General features: G+C 48.8%; 6 protein-coding genes across 6 annotated transcripts; 4 read left to right on the top strand and 2 right to left on the bottom strand.

Moving 5' to 3' along the window:
* Positions 1-366: 366 nt before the first annotated feature.
* ASPGLDRAFT_65836 (putative transcription factor TFIIE complex alpha subunit) lies at positions 367-1,806 on the top strand (the record flags this gene model as incomplete). The annotated part of the gene is made up of 3 exons (XM_022548952.1): positions 367-461; positions 525-620; positions 687-1,806. 3 exons carry the CDS (start codon positions 367-369, stop codon positions 1,804-1,806), a joined length of 1,311 nt encoding a protein of 436 aa, XP_022401737.1.
* Positions 1,807-2,291: 485 nt separating this feature from the next.
* Positions 2,292-10,848, bottom strand: ASPGLDRAFT_46017 (putative ubiquitin C-terminal hydrolase). The gene is made up of 11 exons (XM_022546363.1): positions 9,810-10,848; positions 9,602-9,755; positions 6,813-9,546; positions 6,590-6,751; positions 6,378-6,528; positions 5,751-6,328; positions 4,835-5,699; positions 4,729-4,780; positions 2,598-4,675; positions 2,484-2,540; positions 2,292-2,408 (listed from the first exon to the last, which is right to left on the bottom strand). Exons 1-11 carry the CDS (start codon positions 10,459-10,461, stop codon positions 2,350-2,352), a joined length of 7,542 nt encoding a protein of 2,513 aa, XP_022401736.1. The 5' UTR covers positions 10,462-10,848; the 3' UTR covers positions 2,292-2,349.
* Positions 10,849-11,188: 340 nt separating this feature from the next.
* On the bottom strand, positions 11,189-11,943 carry ASPGLDRAFT_65834 (uncharacterized protein; the record flags this gene model as incomplete). Its single annotated transcript, XM_022548951.1, has 4 exons — positions 11,189-11,266; positions 11,321-11,498; positions 11,540-11,716; positions 11,834-11,943. 4 exons carry the CDS (start codon positions 11,941-11,943, stop codon positions 11,189-11,191), a joined length of 543 nt encoding a protein of 180 aa, XP_022401735.1.
* Positions 11,944-12,330: 387 nt separating this feature from the next.
* On the top strand, positions 12,331-13,177 carry ASPGLDRAFT_46015 (uncharacterized protein; the record flags this gene model as incomplete). Its single annotated transcript, XM_022546362.1, has 2 exons — positions 12,331-12,837; positions 12,859-13,177. Coding segments are annotated over exons 1-2 (542 nt in total), but the record flags the coding sequence as incomplete, so codon positions are not given.
* Positions 13,178-14,914: 1,737 nt separating this feature from the next.
* On the top strand, positions 14,915-15,712 carry ASPGLDRAFT_46014 (uncharacterized protein). Its single transcript, XM_022546361.1, has 4 exons — positions 14,915-14,962; positions 15,041-15,160; positions 15,238-15,511; positions 15,598-15,712. Exons 3-4 carry the CDS (start codon positions 15,263-15,265, stop codon positions 15,601-15,603), a joined length of 255 nt encoding a protein of 84 aa, XP_022401733.1. The 5' UTR covers positions 14,915-14,962; positions 15,041-15,160; positions 15,238-15,262; the 3' UTR covers positions 15,604-15,712.
* An 809-nt stretch (positions 15,713-16,521) lies between these two features.
* ASPGLDRAFT_46011 (uncharacterized protein) lies at positions 16,522-17,131 on the top strand. The gene has a single exon (XM_022546360.1). The coding sequence runs from the start codon at positions 16,572-16,574 to the stop codon at positions 16,845-16,847; it is 276 nt and encodes a 91-aa protein (XP_022401732.1). The 5' UTR covers positions 16,522-16,571; the 3' UTR covers positions 16,848-17,131.
* Positions 17,132-17,344: the final 213 nt, after the last annotated feature.

Raw genomic sequence — 17,344 nt, 5'->3', positions numbered from 1 at the left:
TACCGTTTTAGGTTGGATAATCCTGCCTCAGGTGTTAGTCCCGTGACTTCTTTCATGTCGGCGTTCCGAGCTTCGATTCCAGACTTCGTTTTGCTTTCCTTCGTTTCGCTTTCTCTCTTTATTTCTTTGTACAACTGGCAGGGCCGTCCTTGGTCTGCAGCAGGCTATTCACTTACGCTCCCGGATCACCGCGAAACCCCCGTTCTTTACAGCTTCGCTGCTGTCGGAATCGAAGGATGTTGCTCTTCCTCCGCTAAGCTCCAGACCGAGTATACCAGCTACCAGGAACTTTCGCTCGCTTGACAGATTGAGACCTTGAACGAGGCCATCGGATATCAAGAAATTAGCATCCACGGACACTACGCAATGGATCTCGCAAACACTCTCATCCGGACCGTCGTCCGCACCTTCTACGAGACTCGCCACATCCTCGTGGTTGATGCGCTTTTTATTCACTCTGTGTATGTGCTGGGACCGCATGGGCTTCTATCCAAAAGAACCAATACTGATTGTTATCGCGACAGTCTTCACGCCGAAGACCTCGCATTCCTTCTAGGCATGCAGCAAAAAGACCTCCGCAAGCTCTGCGCCAAACTACGCGAAGACCGTCTGATCGCTGTGTATGGCTATTATCCACCGGACATGCTCACTCCGTTACAGCTAGGCTGACAGGAAGATACCCGCAGTAATACACGAGCTGAGATCCGAGACGGCGCGACTCGTCCAGTGAACCGCGAATACTACTTCATCCCTCTCCACCCGGTCGTCGACGCGGTCAAGTACAAAATCTCCAAATTAACCTCGACAATCAAAGCGCAATACACGCCGAGCGAAGAACGGAAGGAATACGTTTGTCTGCGATGCAGTTCTGAGTGGACGGAACTCGACGTGCTGAGTCTCGTGAGCGAAGAAGGATTCGAATGCCAGAACTGCGGAGCCATCCTCGAAAGAACAGAAGACGTAAAAGGAGCCGATGGGATCGACCGAACAGGCCACGAGAAAAACAGCAAGCTCATGGCCCAACTTGATGGAATGTTGAAACTGCTCAAGCAAATCGACTCCGTCGAAATCCCGCCCAACGACTTCGACACAGCCTGGGACCACAAAGTCGACATTATCCGGAACCAAGCAACCCACCCAACCCGCACTACAGTCGCTGTCCCCTCAAAACAACAAGAAACCGTTCGCGGCAACGCCAAAACCGACACAACCGCCCTCGAAATCTCCCTCACCTCAACCGAGGAAAAGAGCGCCGCGGAACAAGCCGAAGAAGCAGCCCGCAAGGTCGCAGTCGAGCAACAAAACGCCCTCCCAGTTTGGCACACCCATTCCACCGTCTCAACTAACGCCGGAAACCTGGGTGTCAAAGCAGAGGAAGGCGTCGACATCAAACCAGACATCAAAGGAGAAGAGGAGGAGAAACCCTCCGCCGATGCATTGGACGACAAAGTCGCCGCGTACTATGCGGAAATGGCTCGCGAACAGGCTCTCCAGGCACAGGCAGAAGCCAGCAGCGCAGAGGAAGACTCGGACGAATTCGACGAGTTCGAAGATGTTGGAGTCTCTGGCAGTGGGTCTGCGACGCCTGCTGTTGGTGGTGCTGCACCGGCACCTACCAACAATGTAACTGGTATCAAGCGTGAACTCGATACAGATACTGGTTCGAGCATCCCTAAGACAGAGTCTGTTACTCCCGCCACGGCCGATGAAAGCCCAGCGGCGAAGAAGGTCAAGACCGAACCTGAATCGGAGGTGAAGAAGGAAGAGTCCGACGAGGATGATGAGGAGGAATTCGAGGACGTCTAACAGGCGACCTTGAGCAAATAGGAGCTCTATTGCATTCTGAAAACAGGGTAAATATCACAGCGCTGGCCGCCGGATCAAGAGAAGAATGACGAGGTAAGATGATGATAGATCGGATGGATGGTTGAGCTGCATTGCATTCGTAAGTAATCTAAACTGATGTAGAAATATGTACTCTGTACGAATATAATATCAAGACACTCTTATTAAATCCTCGTGTATTCAATTCCCTTGGGGGATTTCAATCCATTCCAAACCCCTATCCCTATCCTTGTGCCTACCTTATTCCCAAACGATTCCCCAGTAACAAGCATAGCTATTTAGAAAGCGCAGTACACAAACAATCCCCGATTAATTAACACATGAGACGAAACAGTCGTAAACAATAAACAAAAGGATGCCGAAGGAAGAAAGGAACCAGAATTTTTCCGAGACGGGGCACAACTGAACGGAAAACGCCGGTCCATGCAGAAGAAAATCCGGGGTAAAATCTCATAAATTCGTCGCTCATATGTCAAGACAGCACCACAACACCGTAAAAATCAGTTATGGAGAACCCTCGGAATCGCTGGGCATCATCAAGTCATCCCCCCACTCATTGGGCTCTGGAGAAGGCATATCAGACTCTGGGGGCCCCAGGTTAGACGGTGAATGAGATGACATATAAAAAGGATACGTACCGGAAACCAACTCTCCGGGGAGATCGGCGGCGAGTTCTTCGATGGCTGTAGTGACCGCTGTGATGTGTTAGCGACCGGAGGACCGAATGTTTGATTAGATGATGGGTAGCTTACTCTGCGCCTGGTGAACCAACTCCTGGTCCTCCTCGCTATCACCATAGTACGTAACCAAGCAGTGGTCAACCACGGCCTTGATTTCCTCAATAACATTCGCTTCAACCGTCTGCCCCGGGGTCGACAGATAAGTCTTCCTCAGTCTGTCAATAGACACTTGCACAAGTTCTCTAGCAACCTCAGTATGACGCGACTGCCAGTCTTCACCCATCTCCTCGCTCTCTCCAGTAAACAATATTTGGCGCAGGACTTCCAAAGTCATATTCCTAACCGCCCTTTCGGGGTAAACGAGCAATGTCGGCGCCCAGTCCGGAACCTTATCGATCAATTGTGACAAAAACCAAGCCTGATTGAGACCAAGCCGGTCATTTCGGATGTTCAGCATGTTAGTGAAGAAACTAAGGTGAGCGGCCCCTCCACTGCCATTGATCGACTCAACGCCCTTAGCAACATAGTCTATCATGTAGATAATGCGCTCCTCATCGGGACTTCGACGACAGAGGTGCAGGGTAGCCTCCAAGAAAGGTGCACAAAACTCCGCAGGCTCAACTCTAAGACCGTCTTCCAAAACCTGGCAGATTGGATCCATAAGACGAGCTTCGGGCTCCGCGTCCAAGAAAACACCGAATATGTTCATGGTTGCCTGAGGGTTATTGTTCTGCTGGAGGATCTTCTTAATCACTACCAGCTCTCGGTTCCTTCCAAGTGGGCGAATAAAGCTATTTTCCACCACGTTCAGCGGGTATTTACCATCTGGCAGAGGTTGTCGCTCATCCTCGACCGTCGCAGGGGCAGCAAGGTCGATGTGCGATAGCAAAGTGAACAAAAGATCAGCGAGTTTCTTGTGCGAAAACCGGCGGCCTTTCTCGATAAGTTTGGAATAACCCATGTATTGCCGCTTCAACCTCTTGGGGTCCTCCCGGTCAAGCCAAACTATTTCCAAACATTTGAGCAAAAATCCGTTGTCGAGTAGGAGTCCGACTTCATAAGTTCCGAAGCTGGCAAGCAATACCAAGAATTCAAAATAGTCATCCCACGAGCGGCTAGCTGTGTGGAGTATGGACCACAGGTTCTCCAGCATGGAGACAACACTTTCAAAGGCATCTATGTATCGTTCTTGCCATTTCTCTTTCTCGGCCGCAGACTCTGCCCCGTCTCGCAAGTCCCGAAGTTTCGCAAGAGCTGCCGCGATGACCCTAAGTGAGCTGCCGCGAACAGCAGCATGAGGGCTCTTCAGAACCAAATTGCGAATGCTAGCCGGACGTTCCACAACCCATTCAAGGACCCGGTATGCACCCATCGGAAGTTTCGTGATAATTTTGAAAACTTCAGACACAATTGCATCCAGGCCCACGGAATCCTTGGACCTCGATATCAACTGCTCTACCGTGTCCAAGGCAATAAATGCAGTGGACCTGACCAACTTGAAGTTTGTATCTGTTTCCGAATCCGCCAATTCGTGAAGCCGGCCAAGAATGTATTGGACAAAAAGGGCGTGGTATGGATCCAGCAAGCAGTATGTCCGGATGAAGAGCTCATTGTCCATTGCGATATGATTCTTCAGATCCAACGGCACTGGAACGCTCACGGGGATATCATTGCTGGCCGGCTTGTAGGTGGATCTGGCGGTATCTGCGCTAGAAACACGCTGGTAGAAAAGCATGTAAGCGTTCCAGACCTTGTTGTACCGAACGTTGTTCGCATTAGACTGAAACGATCCGTTGGGGCCTCCAAAGCACTGATCCGGAATCTTCGATTGGTCGAATCTGGTGACATCCGAATCGTTGAATTCAGCCCATGGCCCTGGTGATCCAGCTGTAGGCCTTTGGCGGATGTACGAGTAATAGTGGCCAGACTCAGCCGTGCCGCTGTGCACTAGGACACCGACAAGTTCAAAGAGATCCTGCTGAACTTCGGTGTTTTGCTCAGAGAGATATTCGACATTGAATGGGCTCATGTCAATATGTTCAGGGAACTGAAATTCATCGTTGATCTTGTTGCGTGTCATTGTGACCATATCAAAATCAAACCGTTTCAGATGAAAGATAAGATTGTCCGGGACATCTTTCAAACAAGCCCTAAATGGCGTTAGCTAATAAAGACAGAAGGAAGCACGATGGTGCCGGCTTACCTCTTAACAGCATCGACATGGCGTCCACATGATGTGCACGAGTATTTGTTGTCTTCAATTGTTAGAACAGGTTCCTATTGTTCACATACAGGCATAGGAAACTCACCTCCTTGCATTATCTCTCCCTCAACATAGGCCTGCAGACTTTCTTCAAGACTCGCCTTGCCCTTGATATCACACTGAATAGCAGAGAAAGGCTCCAGCCGCTCAGAGATATGCGTACACTCCTTGGACTTGATCTGCTGGACCAATTGACCGCCGTAGAACGTCCGGAACTTCTTCTTTTCTTCTACGTCGACGATTTGCGCTTCCCATCTATCGAAGAGGAGATTATAGAACTCATCAACGTCCATCTGGATGGTGACATCGATTGGCTCATTATCATAGGTCCGGATGCTGTCGACCAATCCCTGAGGATCGACACTCTTGAGCCATGTTTCTTGCATGTGCCCGAAAAGCTTCTTTGTCTCATCCAGGAGTTTCTGCGAGGAATCAGGTTCGGTAACCTGAAGCTGCAGCATGAAGTCACGGAACCCGACGTTCATGAACAGCTGCGTTAGCAGGGAGTTCAGGTAACAGGTGTTGGAGAGGTTCTTGAGTCCTGCATAACCCTCTGCGGATCGAATCATCTTCTGGCGGTCAAAAAACCAAGTTTGGGAGTACGTGTTGTCCCGTGGGATAATGTCTTCCAAAAGATTCACCACCTTCAGATAATTCTGATCATCTCTGATGAGCAGCGTCAGTATCTTGTAGAGCTCTATACGGGTTTGATTGTGCATGACCGGAACCCGAGGAACTATAGCTGTCTCATCAGAAGTTGACAAATCCGGAAAAAGGTATATGTCAAAAAGTTTCTCGGTAAGATCAAATGTGTTGACTGGGATGTTTGCAGAGTGCGCGCGATCCAGGCATGACCACAGGAGCCGAGTGAACCCTAAGAGAAGGTAGTCTACAGGCTCTCGTCCGACAAACTAGACATTTTATCAGCGCAATGTATTTTATCAGTGCCAAAGGGGACATACCTCTTGAGTCTGATGGCCCAACATGACGGTGCTCCATTGCTTGAGGTACTCATCATACTTGAGCTCGCGCGAGGGATTCTCAACAACCGAGTGAAAGACCAGAAGGGCGACTTGGAAGAACTCCTGAGATTTATGTGCATAATTCAGAGTGTTTGGCAAGATTTGCACAAAAGCCTCCCAAATCGTTCCAATGATGTCGACTTTGGCAGAGTTCTCAGGAGCTGTTGACTGCTGGTTGCCAGGATCTTCGGTTTTTTGAAGCAGCTTCGTGGGAGTGCAGACCAAGGCAATATTCTCGGATATTTCTTTCCGAATGGGTTGGCGACTCTCATCCAACAATAGCGAGAAGAGAAGCTGATCAAATTGGGTCTGTTGCTTGACCGCGTTCCAAAAGCCATGATCACGCATGGAACCTTCAATCAAAACAGCAAATGAATTACAAATTAATTTCTGTACACCAGCTTCGGTGAGACAAGTGGATGGTACGTGGCGTCCAACATCCATGAAGTGGAGAAGCTGCTTAACCAAAGGTGTAGTATCAGTGATCACGGATGAATCTTCCACGGGAGATGATCTCGCTAATATCTGGTTAGCAATTTCCGTCAGATTTCCTGGGCATACACTTACCAAGAAGGGCCAAAACGATGGACTCGACAAGGCTTGTTGCGAGCAAGAGCTTCGCGGGACTGTCTGCGAGTGACTCGGACATTTCAGGGCGTATGGAAGCGGCAACCAGAACACGAATGCTGTGAGAGACAAATTGCGGGTTCAACGAGGGCTGGAGGGGAGATTACATGTCAGCAATACTACCAGTAGATGAATAAGGCATCGACTCTTACCTTAGATTCTGCTTCCCTAAGCAACGTTGAAAGGGCCTTCATCGAATAAAGGAAGATGTACGGCTTTTCCATAGGGAGCACGTCCTGCTCTGTTTTATCAGGGGGCTTCACGAGCGCCAAAACACGCTCCTGTGGTGGGAAGACCACAAGGAAATCATATATCTACAGACAATCGTTAGCATATGATGAATGGAAAGAAGCTACTACCAAGAGGAAGTCGTACCTCTCGAGCCAAGTGGTCGTCAAGATTTAGGAGATCATAAAGGTCATCAAAATGTTTGAGCACCTCAGAATCCACAGGTGTCATAGATTGGCGCTTTCCAAACGACGGCACCACAGGACTATCCGCATCGTTGCGAATAAGTAGCATCCCTGAACGAAGCTTCAAATCTCGGAGCGTTAAGTCGGATTTTTCAGATAGATCAATCTTTTGTCCACCGTAGATTGTTCTGAACTTGGTGAAACCCGTAAGCTGTGTAATCTTGTCGGTGAGTTCGGAAGCAGTAGAGAGATCTCCAATGCGCAAAGTATTGACTATCGATTGAGCACCGCCGTCGAACGACTGATATCGGAATTCGATCGGCTGGCCTTTCACGGGCGCCGTGGGTAGATCTGGCGGTGGCCCTTGCGGTGGGCTGTATTGAGGACGGTTCCTCAGCCCTTGCAACAGTTGGCGGAGGAAAAGCAACGAACGGCTAAAACTCAGTTCTGCAGAACGGACCTCGTCCTCGGCTGCTGGTGTCAACATCGCTTCGGCCTTTCCATCAGGTGTGTGACCGTGGAATGATTTTAGCTTTGTAGCAGCTGATTTTAGCTGTTCTACACAGCGGTCGACTAAGCCAACGTGGGTAGCTTCAACAGCAGACCGTGGCGCCATTTTAATCACGTTGTGGTCGAGATACACCTCAATCGCAAAGTTTGTTGCATTCGTCTCGATCGATCCCGGAGGAGCAGTCAGTATGAAATTCCAAATCCGGTCCATCCCCGGAATAGAAACCACTTCATTTTCCTCGGCAATCGCAGGCGGATTAAAGCGGATTTCATAGATAATGGTCTGCTTCGCGAATGCAAGCACCTCCGGCGTATAGTTGCTCGGGGACAGTTCTGGAACAAATTCGTGGATACACCGCTCTATGAACGGGTTTCTCTTGAAAGCATGGTTGGCCAGTCCACATAGCATGTCCCACAAGACGCGTCTTCCTTGTTGGACGAGTGCCGTTGACATGAACACCTTTTTCCATAACGTATCACCGAGATCTGTCGAAATGCTGTCTGCGGCTTTGTCGATGATGCGGGCAAGCATATGGACGCGCGAAATAAAACCATTCCGAGAGAAAGAATCTGTAAAATCCGTTTGGTTCGTATCCACGGCATGAGCAATTTCGTCTATCGCCAGGCGGGTCAGATCGAACTCTGTGGCTAGCTTCCGCATTTCCTGAGGATCCTGGCCGATGAGCAAGGCAGTCAAAGCCTGCACACTGCCCACGGCAAATTGGTTCATTTCAGCAATGTCTTGGATGCAGCGCTCATACATCTCCATTTTATCTGTCTCGTCAAGTCCGGCGACACTAAACTTGCTTAATTGCGAGCCCGCGAACTGCTGCAAGATAGCCTTGTGTTCCACAGGAACATCCTCAACAGCGGTACTTTCACGAATCAGACGTACGCAAAGGCGCAGAGGAATGGCATCAACGTGCAAAGTGTCCACAGTGTCGAGGTTGTTCCGTTGATCATGTTTCTCCCGAATCTGGTGGAATAAATGATCACAGAACTCGACCATTCGTCCATCGAAGCGGTTCAGTGGAAGTTCAAGTAGTTTTGAGCAGACGTTGAGTAGAACTGGCGAGTTGGACGGGTGTACGGGGAAAGTCTTTGTGAGCATTCCTAGAACTTCAGACACCGTTCGAGAATCTTGGCTTTGGGTCACTGTCTTCCAAATCATGTCTGTATCGAGGTCGGTGTAGGTAGATGTCAGGATCAAGAATCCGACAAGGTTACCGCTCCTACTGATTAGCTGCGGGTGGGAGTCGATGCCCACGACATATTCAACGATCTTACTATCCCTGAGAAATTTGACCAGATACGAAACGATCGGATGCTCGAACCCGGAAGGAGCATTCTGGATGTGTTGCCGCCATATGCTGACCAAATCCGACTGCATCGTTTCGATACCGTGTACCCTGAGTTCCATCCGCCCGTCCGTTATGTGCTTCTTCAGGACACCGAATTTCCAGCCATAATGAATAATGAGGGAGCATTCGTCGGGACTGGCATCTTCAGGCAAGTCTATCGACAAATCATTTGCCAATCTCGATTGAAAATCGGGATCGGGCACGGATAGCGCGTGGTAGGTAAACGAGATCAAACGGATCATGGATTCACTGGTATCACTGGTGACCCAGGGCGTCTTTTTGGAGATGTGCATCTGATACTTTTCGTCTGCGGCCCGGACGAGACTGTAAACCGCTTGGGCGGCTCGCGCGCACACCGTCGAGGCAATAAGCGCATCATCTGCTCCATATTTTCTCCGCTCAATTCCCGACTCCGCGAGATTATGCGCAACAGTTAAGACTGATATCAACACGTGGGACAGGTAAGAATGTCGGTGGATGACCGGGAGGATACAGGATGCGAGCTCTGATAACCGTCGCATGGCATCAAGCGGGGGAGCCGCAAGCTGATCGTTGACACGGGAAACCAGGTTGATCACTTCAGCACCATGGATTCTTTCCATATTGCGAAAGAAAGGAATGTTGCTTATTTGCATGGACCATCCAAGCGAAACCAAGTAGATTCTTGATAACAGTTCCGGTGCAGGAATGTCCGTCTCCTCAGCCACTTGGCTCAATGCCAGCGTATCCAAACGAACCAAATGTAAAGTCAGCCGAGCAAAGCTCATGAAAAATTCTTCAAGGCATATCCACGGTCCGTGGCCTTCATCCGGTTGGAAGTCTTGCCTAGATCCAACATGTCAGTACCACGGCAGGAGCTATTCGGAAGTGTCCCTCTTACACTCTGCGGAGCAGGAACTCCACCATGACCGGAAGCTCCTCCCAAAAGTCACGATCATCGGTAAATGTATCATAATTCAATTGATCCAAGTTATTGGCGACATCGTCAAGCCAGTTCTTGACTGCCAGGAAAACCGTGATGTCATGCGGGTTTCCTATCAGATAGCTTTTAGTCCAGGTACGACGTGAATGTAGTCCGGTATCTTTACCTTTCTCGATGATCGCGCAAGTGTCATCCAAGTTCTCCCGTAATGATAGATGCTCCTGCAGCTTGGGAAAGGCGTCCGTCAGAGACAGTTGATCACGGATCTGCACAACCTCCGGCGTCGCACGATCCCGCAATGCCTCCCCCAAGGGTCTCCAGTTCGACATATTGGCATCCTGATGTACGTCCTCCACATCTGCCACCTCAATCTCCGGGCTGCGTGCTGGCGAAGACGACAGGGAAATGGCGTTGGAAGAGTGGCCGCCGATAGTATCTGCGGGCTGTGCGGGCGGAACAGCACCATCACCGCCGAGCGCGGATTGGTCAGGAACAGTGGAGGAAGAGGAAGAGGATGGTGCAGGATCATCGACGGGTGCGGACTGTGGTTCTTCAGACTCGGTCGTAGGCGATTTCATATTAATGGCGACTCTGCTGGAGGGACGCGAGACTGCCGCGGCATCAGTCCGCCCGGACATCTCGTCGGTCGACAAGGACTCGCAGGCACGGCTGCCGCTGTCGAGACGGGGACGTTTACGGGTGGACTGAGGGTCAGTATCTTCCATGGGATCGCCGTGGGAACGCGTCTGATCGGACGAAGCAGCAGTAGCAACAGCGCCAGGCGGGGAGCTAGAGCTATCTAGCGGGGCAGCTGCCATGACATTTTTCCAGGCCCTTTCTCCAAGATACTAAGAAAGGGCGAACGGAGAGGAAAAGAGGATAAAAAGAACGATAAAAAGAGAGATAAAGCGCGATAAATAAAGAGGATGGGGTCGCGACGAAGATGGAGGGGAAAAATGACGGTGAGAAAGGAAGAAGCAGAGGTTGGAAAAAAAGTTGTGGCAGAGGGAGCTCAAGTTTGCAGAGTTTCCTGTTTGGGCGGACAACGCGATAGGCGATAACAGATAGTGCCAGACAGACACCACCAGCACTACTTGTTTATGATAGATTGGAGAATACAGAGTAGAAGAATTTGTAATGGTCTAGATAAATTGGGGTTTTATATGGTTTTATACGGCAATGTATAGGTTGAGTGGTGAGGCATGCAAGGCTGGGACATCTACTCTGTACGGAGCACTACTATACATGAGAGAAAGAGCTAAATATCGGAAGTAACCATAAAGAAGTATATATTATACTCTGCCTTCTCTATTTACTTGTACATGAGCTCTGGCTGTGTTGAACCATAACGCTATGATATCAGAGCCATTGAGCTCAGGAAGTACAAGCTGAGCAACCCACCTGAGAAATGCAATCATCCTTTTAGTCTTTGGTGTAAGTCTAGCATTGGGTAAGACTATCTATTGCTTTAGGTGCAATGGACTCCAGCGCTATGCAATCAATTATTCACACCACCCCGGTCAATATATACAATGAGACATTAGTCTACTCCGTCATGGACGTCTCAATCTTGCGAATAACCCTCGCTGGATTCCCAACAGCTACGTGAAATGCAGGTACACCCTAACACCACGCATTAGTCGCTCAGTCCTTATCTATAAACGGAAAAGAACAAACCTTGGTCACCACACTCCCAGCACCAATCGTTGCGCCCTTCCCAATATTAACACCGGACAAGACAACCCCATTCCCTCTTAACCAGCAATCCTCGCTGATGTGGATCTCTTTACCTGCTTCAGGACCCTTAGTTCCATTGCGCACAGCCGGGTCCAACGGGTGAGTTGCACTGAACAAGCTGACATTAGGGCCCAGTAGCGTCCGTGCGCCAATCGTAACCAAGCAGGTATCGGCGATAATGCAATGGCGTTGATATAGATGTTCGCACCTAGTTTCACGTTAAATCCGTAGTCGATTTTGATGGGTCCTTCAATCCAAGGTTCATCCTCGAGAAGGGCTTCATCTTCAGCGGAATCCTCATGCGGAGGAGGCAGAGGAGTCGTGTCTTGGACGATACTGAGTTCCGGTCAATCACTGGAACTGCAAATGGCAAGAAATTGAGCCTGCTTCAGCAAGGTCTAGATACTCACTCTTTCCAGAGCTCAACCTGATGACGACGAAACATCTTCAGACCTGTTGAACCGGTTGCAGGCTTGCTTGCAACGAAAACGAGCCGCAATTAGATCAGGTATAAATGCATGATAGAGCTCGCCTCGGAGCATCTTCTCTTTTTCCGTAGACATTTCGATGGGTTGACTATCCAGTGAGCAGTAATTGTCGAGATGAATCTCGATTTCTCCGAAATTAACCCGATACTCTGTCCTTTAGAAAAAGGCCATAGCATGTGATCTACAAGCCTCGCTTAACTGCATCTGTTAGTACCCATCGGGTCACGTGCTTGACCGCCCTCGCTTTCTGCCCGGTAGACATAGCTAGCCTGAGCCGATAGGCACTCAATAAAATCAACTACGTTTGCCCACTAAAAGGTTATGAGCCCTCTTGCTCTATAGCGAGAAAACTGTCCTTTTAGAGGCCTTTGTTTGGTTCCTTTAGCGTTTGAATTTCTTGTTAGACTAATCAGATTGTGCTATTTGTCTGCGAGAATTCATCGCTATCGTACGCTCCGTTAACCCCTGAATTTGACGATTTTTCACCACTTTCCGAAGCGACGTTGTAAAACTCGCCAATATGCCCCCAAAGAAGAATAAGATGCCGGCAGTCCTCCAGCAGGAGACGCCTCATACCGCACGCCACTGTTCTATCAATCCTGATGCTGAAACGGCTATGGATATCGACGACCAAACCCATGTAAACCCCGCCAATTACCCAGTTCCCAATACACCACCCGGTCAAGGGGATCAATCACAACTACAACCTCAACCCCAAGAACTTGCCTATATGAGCGCCAAAGGAGCCGCCCAGCCGGCTGATACCCAATCAGAACACCAAACTCGCCGATCAGAAACCGCAGATGATCGAGATGAAATTATTCGTGTACTCCGTGATGAAGTTGATACTCTCCGCCGGGCTAGACAGCCTAAACGTACATCTTCCGGAGGGGATAGTCAACTCATTGAACGACTATCGGAACTGTTTGAGCGATCAGATAGTCGATCAGCGATAGAACGTGAGGAAAAGAAAATTCAACTGGAAGAGCAACGAATTCAACGAGAAAAACAGGAAATCCGAGAGGAAGAAAAGAGACTCCATGAACTTGCAAAAACTCACTGGCGGGATACCCGACGCCTACAAGGCCGGGATAACTACTCTGAATGGAGAAAGAACCTTCTGTTTGATGCCAACTATATTGGAGCCCAAGATGTTTTACTTTGTCCCAATGATGTCCCTAAAGACACCCCACTGCAGTTAGCTCGCTATACCACGTCAAAGCAGCTGCTACATACCCGAATCTTAGACCGTTTGACCCTCGATATCCTCCATCAAGTCCATACAGATCATACTCAACACCCAAGCGAGATCCTATTGCATTTAGATACCATTTATGGTGTCTCACCCGCAGAAGAACGCCTACTCCTCATCAAAACGCTCATGAATTTGAAACCAAATGGCAACACTGTTGCAATGATGCGGCAGTGGCAGCGTATAACCACTGAGATAGAGCGGAAAGGATATGATGTCTCAGAGATATGCCATGACATAGGCATCATCCTTTTAGGTGACTTCCAACGCTCATTCATCCGTGCTCAGTTGGATAGTCTTTTCGCTAGCTCAAAACGAGACCGCTTTCATGAGATGGATATGGCCGATGTCATTGACCAAATAGAAAGCCGTTCACCATCTTCACCACATGCATATCAACAGCTTTCATACACCATCTATCGACAAGATATTTGGAATCCCATCCATACCACCTCTGGCCCAACCAATCGAGGTACACACAAGGGGGGGAACACATCATCAAATACCCCTACCTCTGGCGAATCAACATCATCTAATAGACGATTACCATTCTGCTCCCACTGCAAACGAGGCAATCATTCACTGGATGATTGTTGGACTCTCCACCCGGAAAAACGACCCCCGAAATCTGACAACCTAAATCCAACATCAAACAACACCAATTCAACGCCAAGGAAACCAGATGGCTATGCCAATCTAGTCCAATCAGCAAACAGTGCAAATGACTGGGTACTAGACACCGGAGCCACCTGGACGATCTGTAATGACCAATCAGCCTTTGCCAATTACATGCCTTTGACTGTATATACCACAGTTGGAATACCTGATGGTAGTCAACACAGGGTAGAGGGAGTTGGAACTATCTGCCTGCCAATAGGAGAGCACATGGTTGAGCTGAAAAACATCCGACATGTTCCTACCTTGAAAACTCGCCTGCTTTCCTTTAATCAGCTGGAAAAGCAAGGATTCCGCATTCAACTCACTAATAACAAACCATATAGATTCCGGTTTACCAGCCCTGACGGCGCTGCTTTCTTTATTTCCCGAACAATAGAGGATGGCATGTTCAACTGTTTAGAGGAAGAGAAAGGTGTAGCGTACGCAGTAAATGACACCAAAGAACCAACTGAGAATAAATCACGAAATTTAACGCCAAATAAACCTCCACCAGCACCCATTGAACACTGGCATCATCGCCTATCACACATGAATCAGCATGACCTTCAGTACCTACACCGAATTGGACGAATTAATATTCAAGGAAAGAAACTCCTACCCACCTGCGATTTTTGTCGCCAAGCAAAGACAACCCGAAAAGTAGGCAATGGGCCGACACCCCGTGCCACCCAACCAGGCCGACGCCTACACGTTGATATATTCGGTGGTGGCCTGACCCTAGGCAAACCATCAGATGATGATACTCCCCCTGCGAATGGCAAATACAAATATGCCATGATCCTTACCGATGACGCCACCCGCATGCGATGGTTATTTCCTCTTCAGAACCGTGATAAACCCAACCACACCATCAAGAACCATATCGACTGGCTTGCCAAAATAGGCTATAACGTAGCCTACCTGCGAGGGGATGGTGAATTCTTCAAGAATCCCCGAGATTGGCCTGGCATGAAAATCGAACCATCTGCCCCATATTCACCCTGGCAAAATGGCGTTAGTGAACGTGGAATTCGGATTCTTCTGGAGCGCACTAGAGCCGTTTTATATGCGTCAAAACTACCACGCCGCTTTTGGCTAGATGCCTTAATGGATACAGTGCAGAAAGCCAACTATCTACCCACATCGACCCCTTTATTCAACAATCCAACACCGGATGGTAATATCCTAAACGAACACATCAAGAAGTCAGCCTTTTATATTCCCGCAGAAGCTTGGGAAAACCGCCCAATGAATATAGCCTACCTCCGCCCCTTTGGTGCCAAAATATGGTATCATCGTCATGGCACTCAGAAACCAGAAGACAAAATGGATGCCCGCGGAACATCCGGCATACTTTTAGGCCATCGAGCAAGCAATATAGCTCTGGTCTGGAATCAGGAGAAAGACACCATAATTGATGTGCCTGACGGGCATGTTGATGAGGGAAAAGTCTCACTCACCAACCCATCATTCACTGAGCCATCAATGGCTCTACCCACTCCTCCAACCAATCAACAAGCAACACCCCAACAATCTTATTTGAACGACACCCAGCCTTATTTAGACGACATCATGACATCCCCTGCCAAAGGATTTGCTGCATATACAGTCGGTGCCACATCTCGCAACGTACCCAAGACAATGAGAATCGCTATGGATCGAGATGATAAAGTTAAATGGCTACATGCAATGGAAAAGGAGATTGCGAAACTAGAGAGCAAAGGGATTTTTGAGCTTGTCCGCATTAGCGATATCCCGAAAAATAAGCGCATATTCCCTGGCAAATGGGTGTACGACAGCAAGGAAGATTATGAACCCACAGATGACCAATCTTATAAAGCCCGATGGGTGATTCTCGGCAATCTTGTTGAGAAAGATGATATGCAGTACGACTACTGCAAGTATGCCCCAGTTGTATTTGCAGCCACCACCCGCCTGCTATTTGCTTTAGCTGCCGCATATGGATGGCACCTGCGAAAATTTGACATCGCTGTTGCCTTCCTAAATGGACCGCTAATAGACGAAATCTACATGCGTCAACCAACTGGATTTGAAAAAGGCGACGGCCTCGCCTGGAGGCTAAAGAACTCAATATATGGACTTACCCCTGCAGCCCGCATATGGTACGACACCATGACTGCAGTATTTCACCGTTTGGGCTTCAAGACATGCCCATATGATGCTGGACTCTTCATCCATAAAACACGTCCACATCTTTACATCACCACCCACGTCGACGATTTCCAGCTCGTAGCCGAACGAGCTGACGATATTGAATGGACAAAGAATGCCTTAGCTAAAGAATGGGAGATAAAAGACGTTAGCGACATGACGTACTATCTTGGAATGGAAGTTGAACTCAAAGATGGATGTATTCACCTCAACCAACGCGAATATATCAAGGATCTGGTCCAGTCATTTGGACTAGAGAACGCCCACTCCCAGACCACACCCTTACCATCAGGCCTAGTGATAGATGATCTACCTGACGGCACAACCATCATCCAAGAATACCAGCGAGGAACTGGAAAGCTGCAATGGCTAGCAGTAAAGACTCGCCCTGACATAGCCGAAGCTGCAGGGATGTTAGCTCGCTACAATACCAAACCCACAAAGAAATGTTGGAACGCGCTCATGCATGTCATACGTTACCTAAAAGGAACAATTGACGAAGGAATTGTCTACTATCCTCATACACAGATGATTACAAATCCTCTACCGAAAGGTTTCGCAGACTCTAATTGGGGAGGGCCTAATGCAGGAAGGAAATCAGTAGGAGGCTTTATCTTTCTGTATGGCGGCTCACCTATCTCATGGAAATCGAAAGTCCAAAGCTGCGTCGCCACAAGCAGCAATGAAGCCGAATATATGGAAGGATCTGAAGCATCAAAAGAGGCTGTATGGCTTCGCCGTGTATGCATTGAAATGGGCATCGCCAAACCTGACTCTCCGCCCATTGAGCTCTACATGGACAATGAAGGAGCAATCGCCCTATCCTCAACAGAAGGGACCAAGAGATCCAAACACATCGACGTCCGATTTCATCATGTTCGAGACCTACGGGCCCTAGGCCTAGTCAGCATAGAGAGCATACGCTCAAGGGAGAATCCAGCAGACGGACTCACCAAGCCTCTAAGCACCCCAGACCACCGACACTTCCTTCATCTCATCAATATGGACCGACAACACCACCACCGCCATCAAAACGGCCAGACTTCAGATGGAAAATAGAAGCGAACCCTTGTCCCATTCCGTTTCCTATTTTATTTGTTATTCACTGTTTTTGTTGAACTCCAGATTTCCTGTATATCTGCTTTATTTTGTATGCGTTTTACTATGTATTTAGAGCTTCTGTTCTCCGGGCCCCAGCTCGTGCGAGGGGGGGTGTTAGTACCCATCGGGTCACGTGCTTGACCGCCCTCGCTTTCTGCCCGGTAGACATAGCTAGCCTGAGCCGATAGGCACTCAATAAAATCAACTACGTTTGCCCACTAAAAGCATCATCGTACCTACATGGTAGATCACCCATTATGCCGACGGTAACGTCTACTGCAAATCCCTGTATTT

This window comes from Aspergillus glaucus, assembly GCF_001890805.1.
Source record: "Aspergillus glaucus CBS 516.65 unplaced genomic scaffold ASPGLscaffold_8, whole genome shotgun sequence".
NCBI lineage: Eukaryota > Fungi > Ascomycota > Eurotiomycetes > Eurotiales > Aspergillaceae > Aspergillus > Aspergillus glaucus.
Note: the sequence above shows the minus strand (reverse complement) of the source record. Positions and strands in the feature narration are given on the sequence as shown.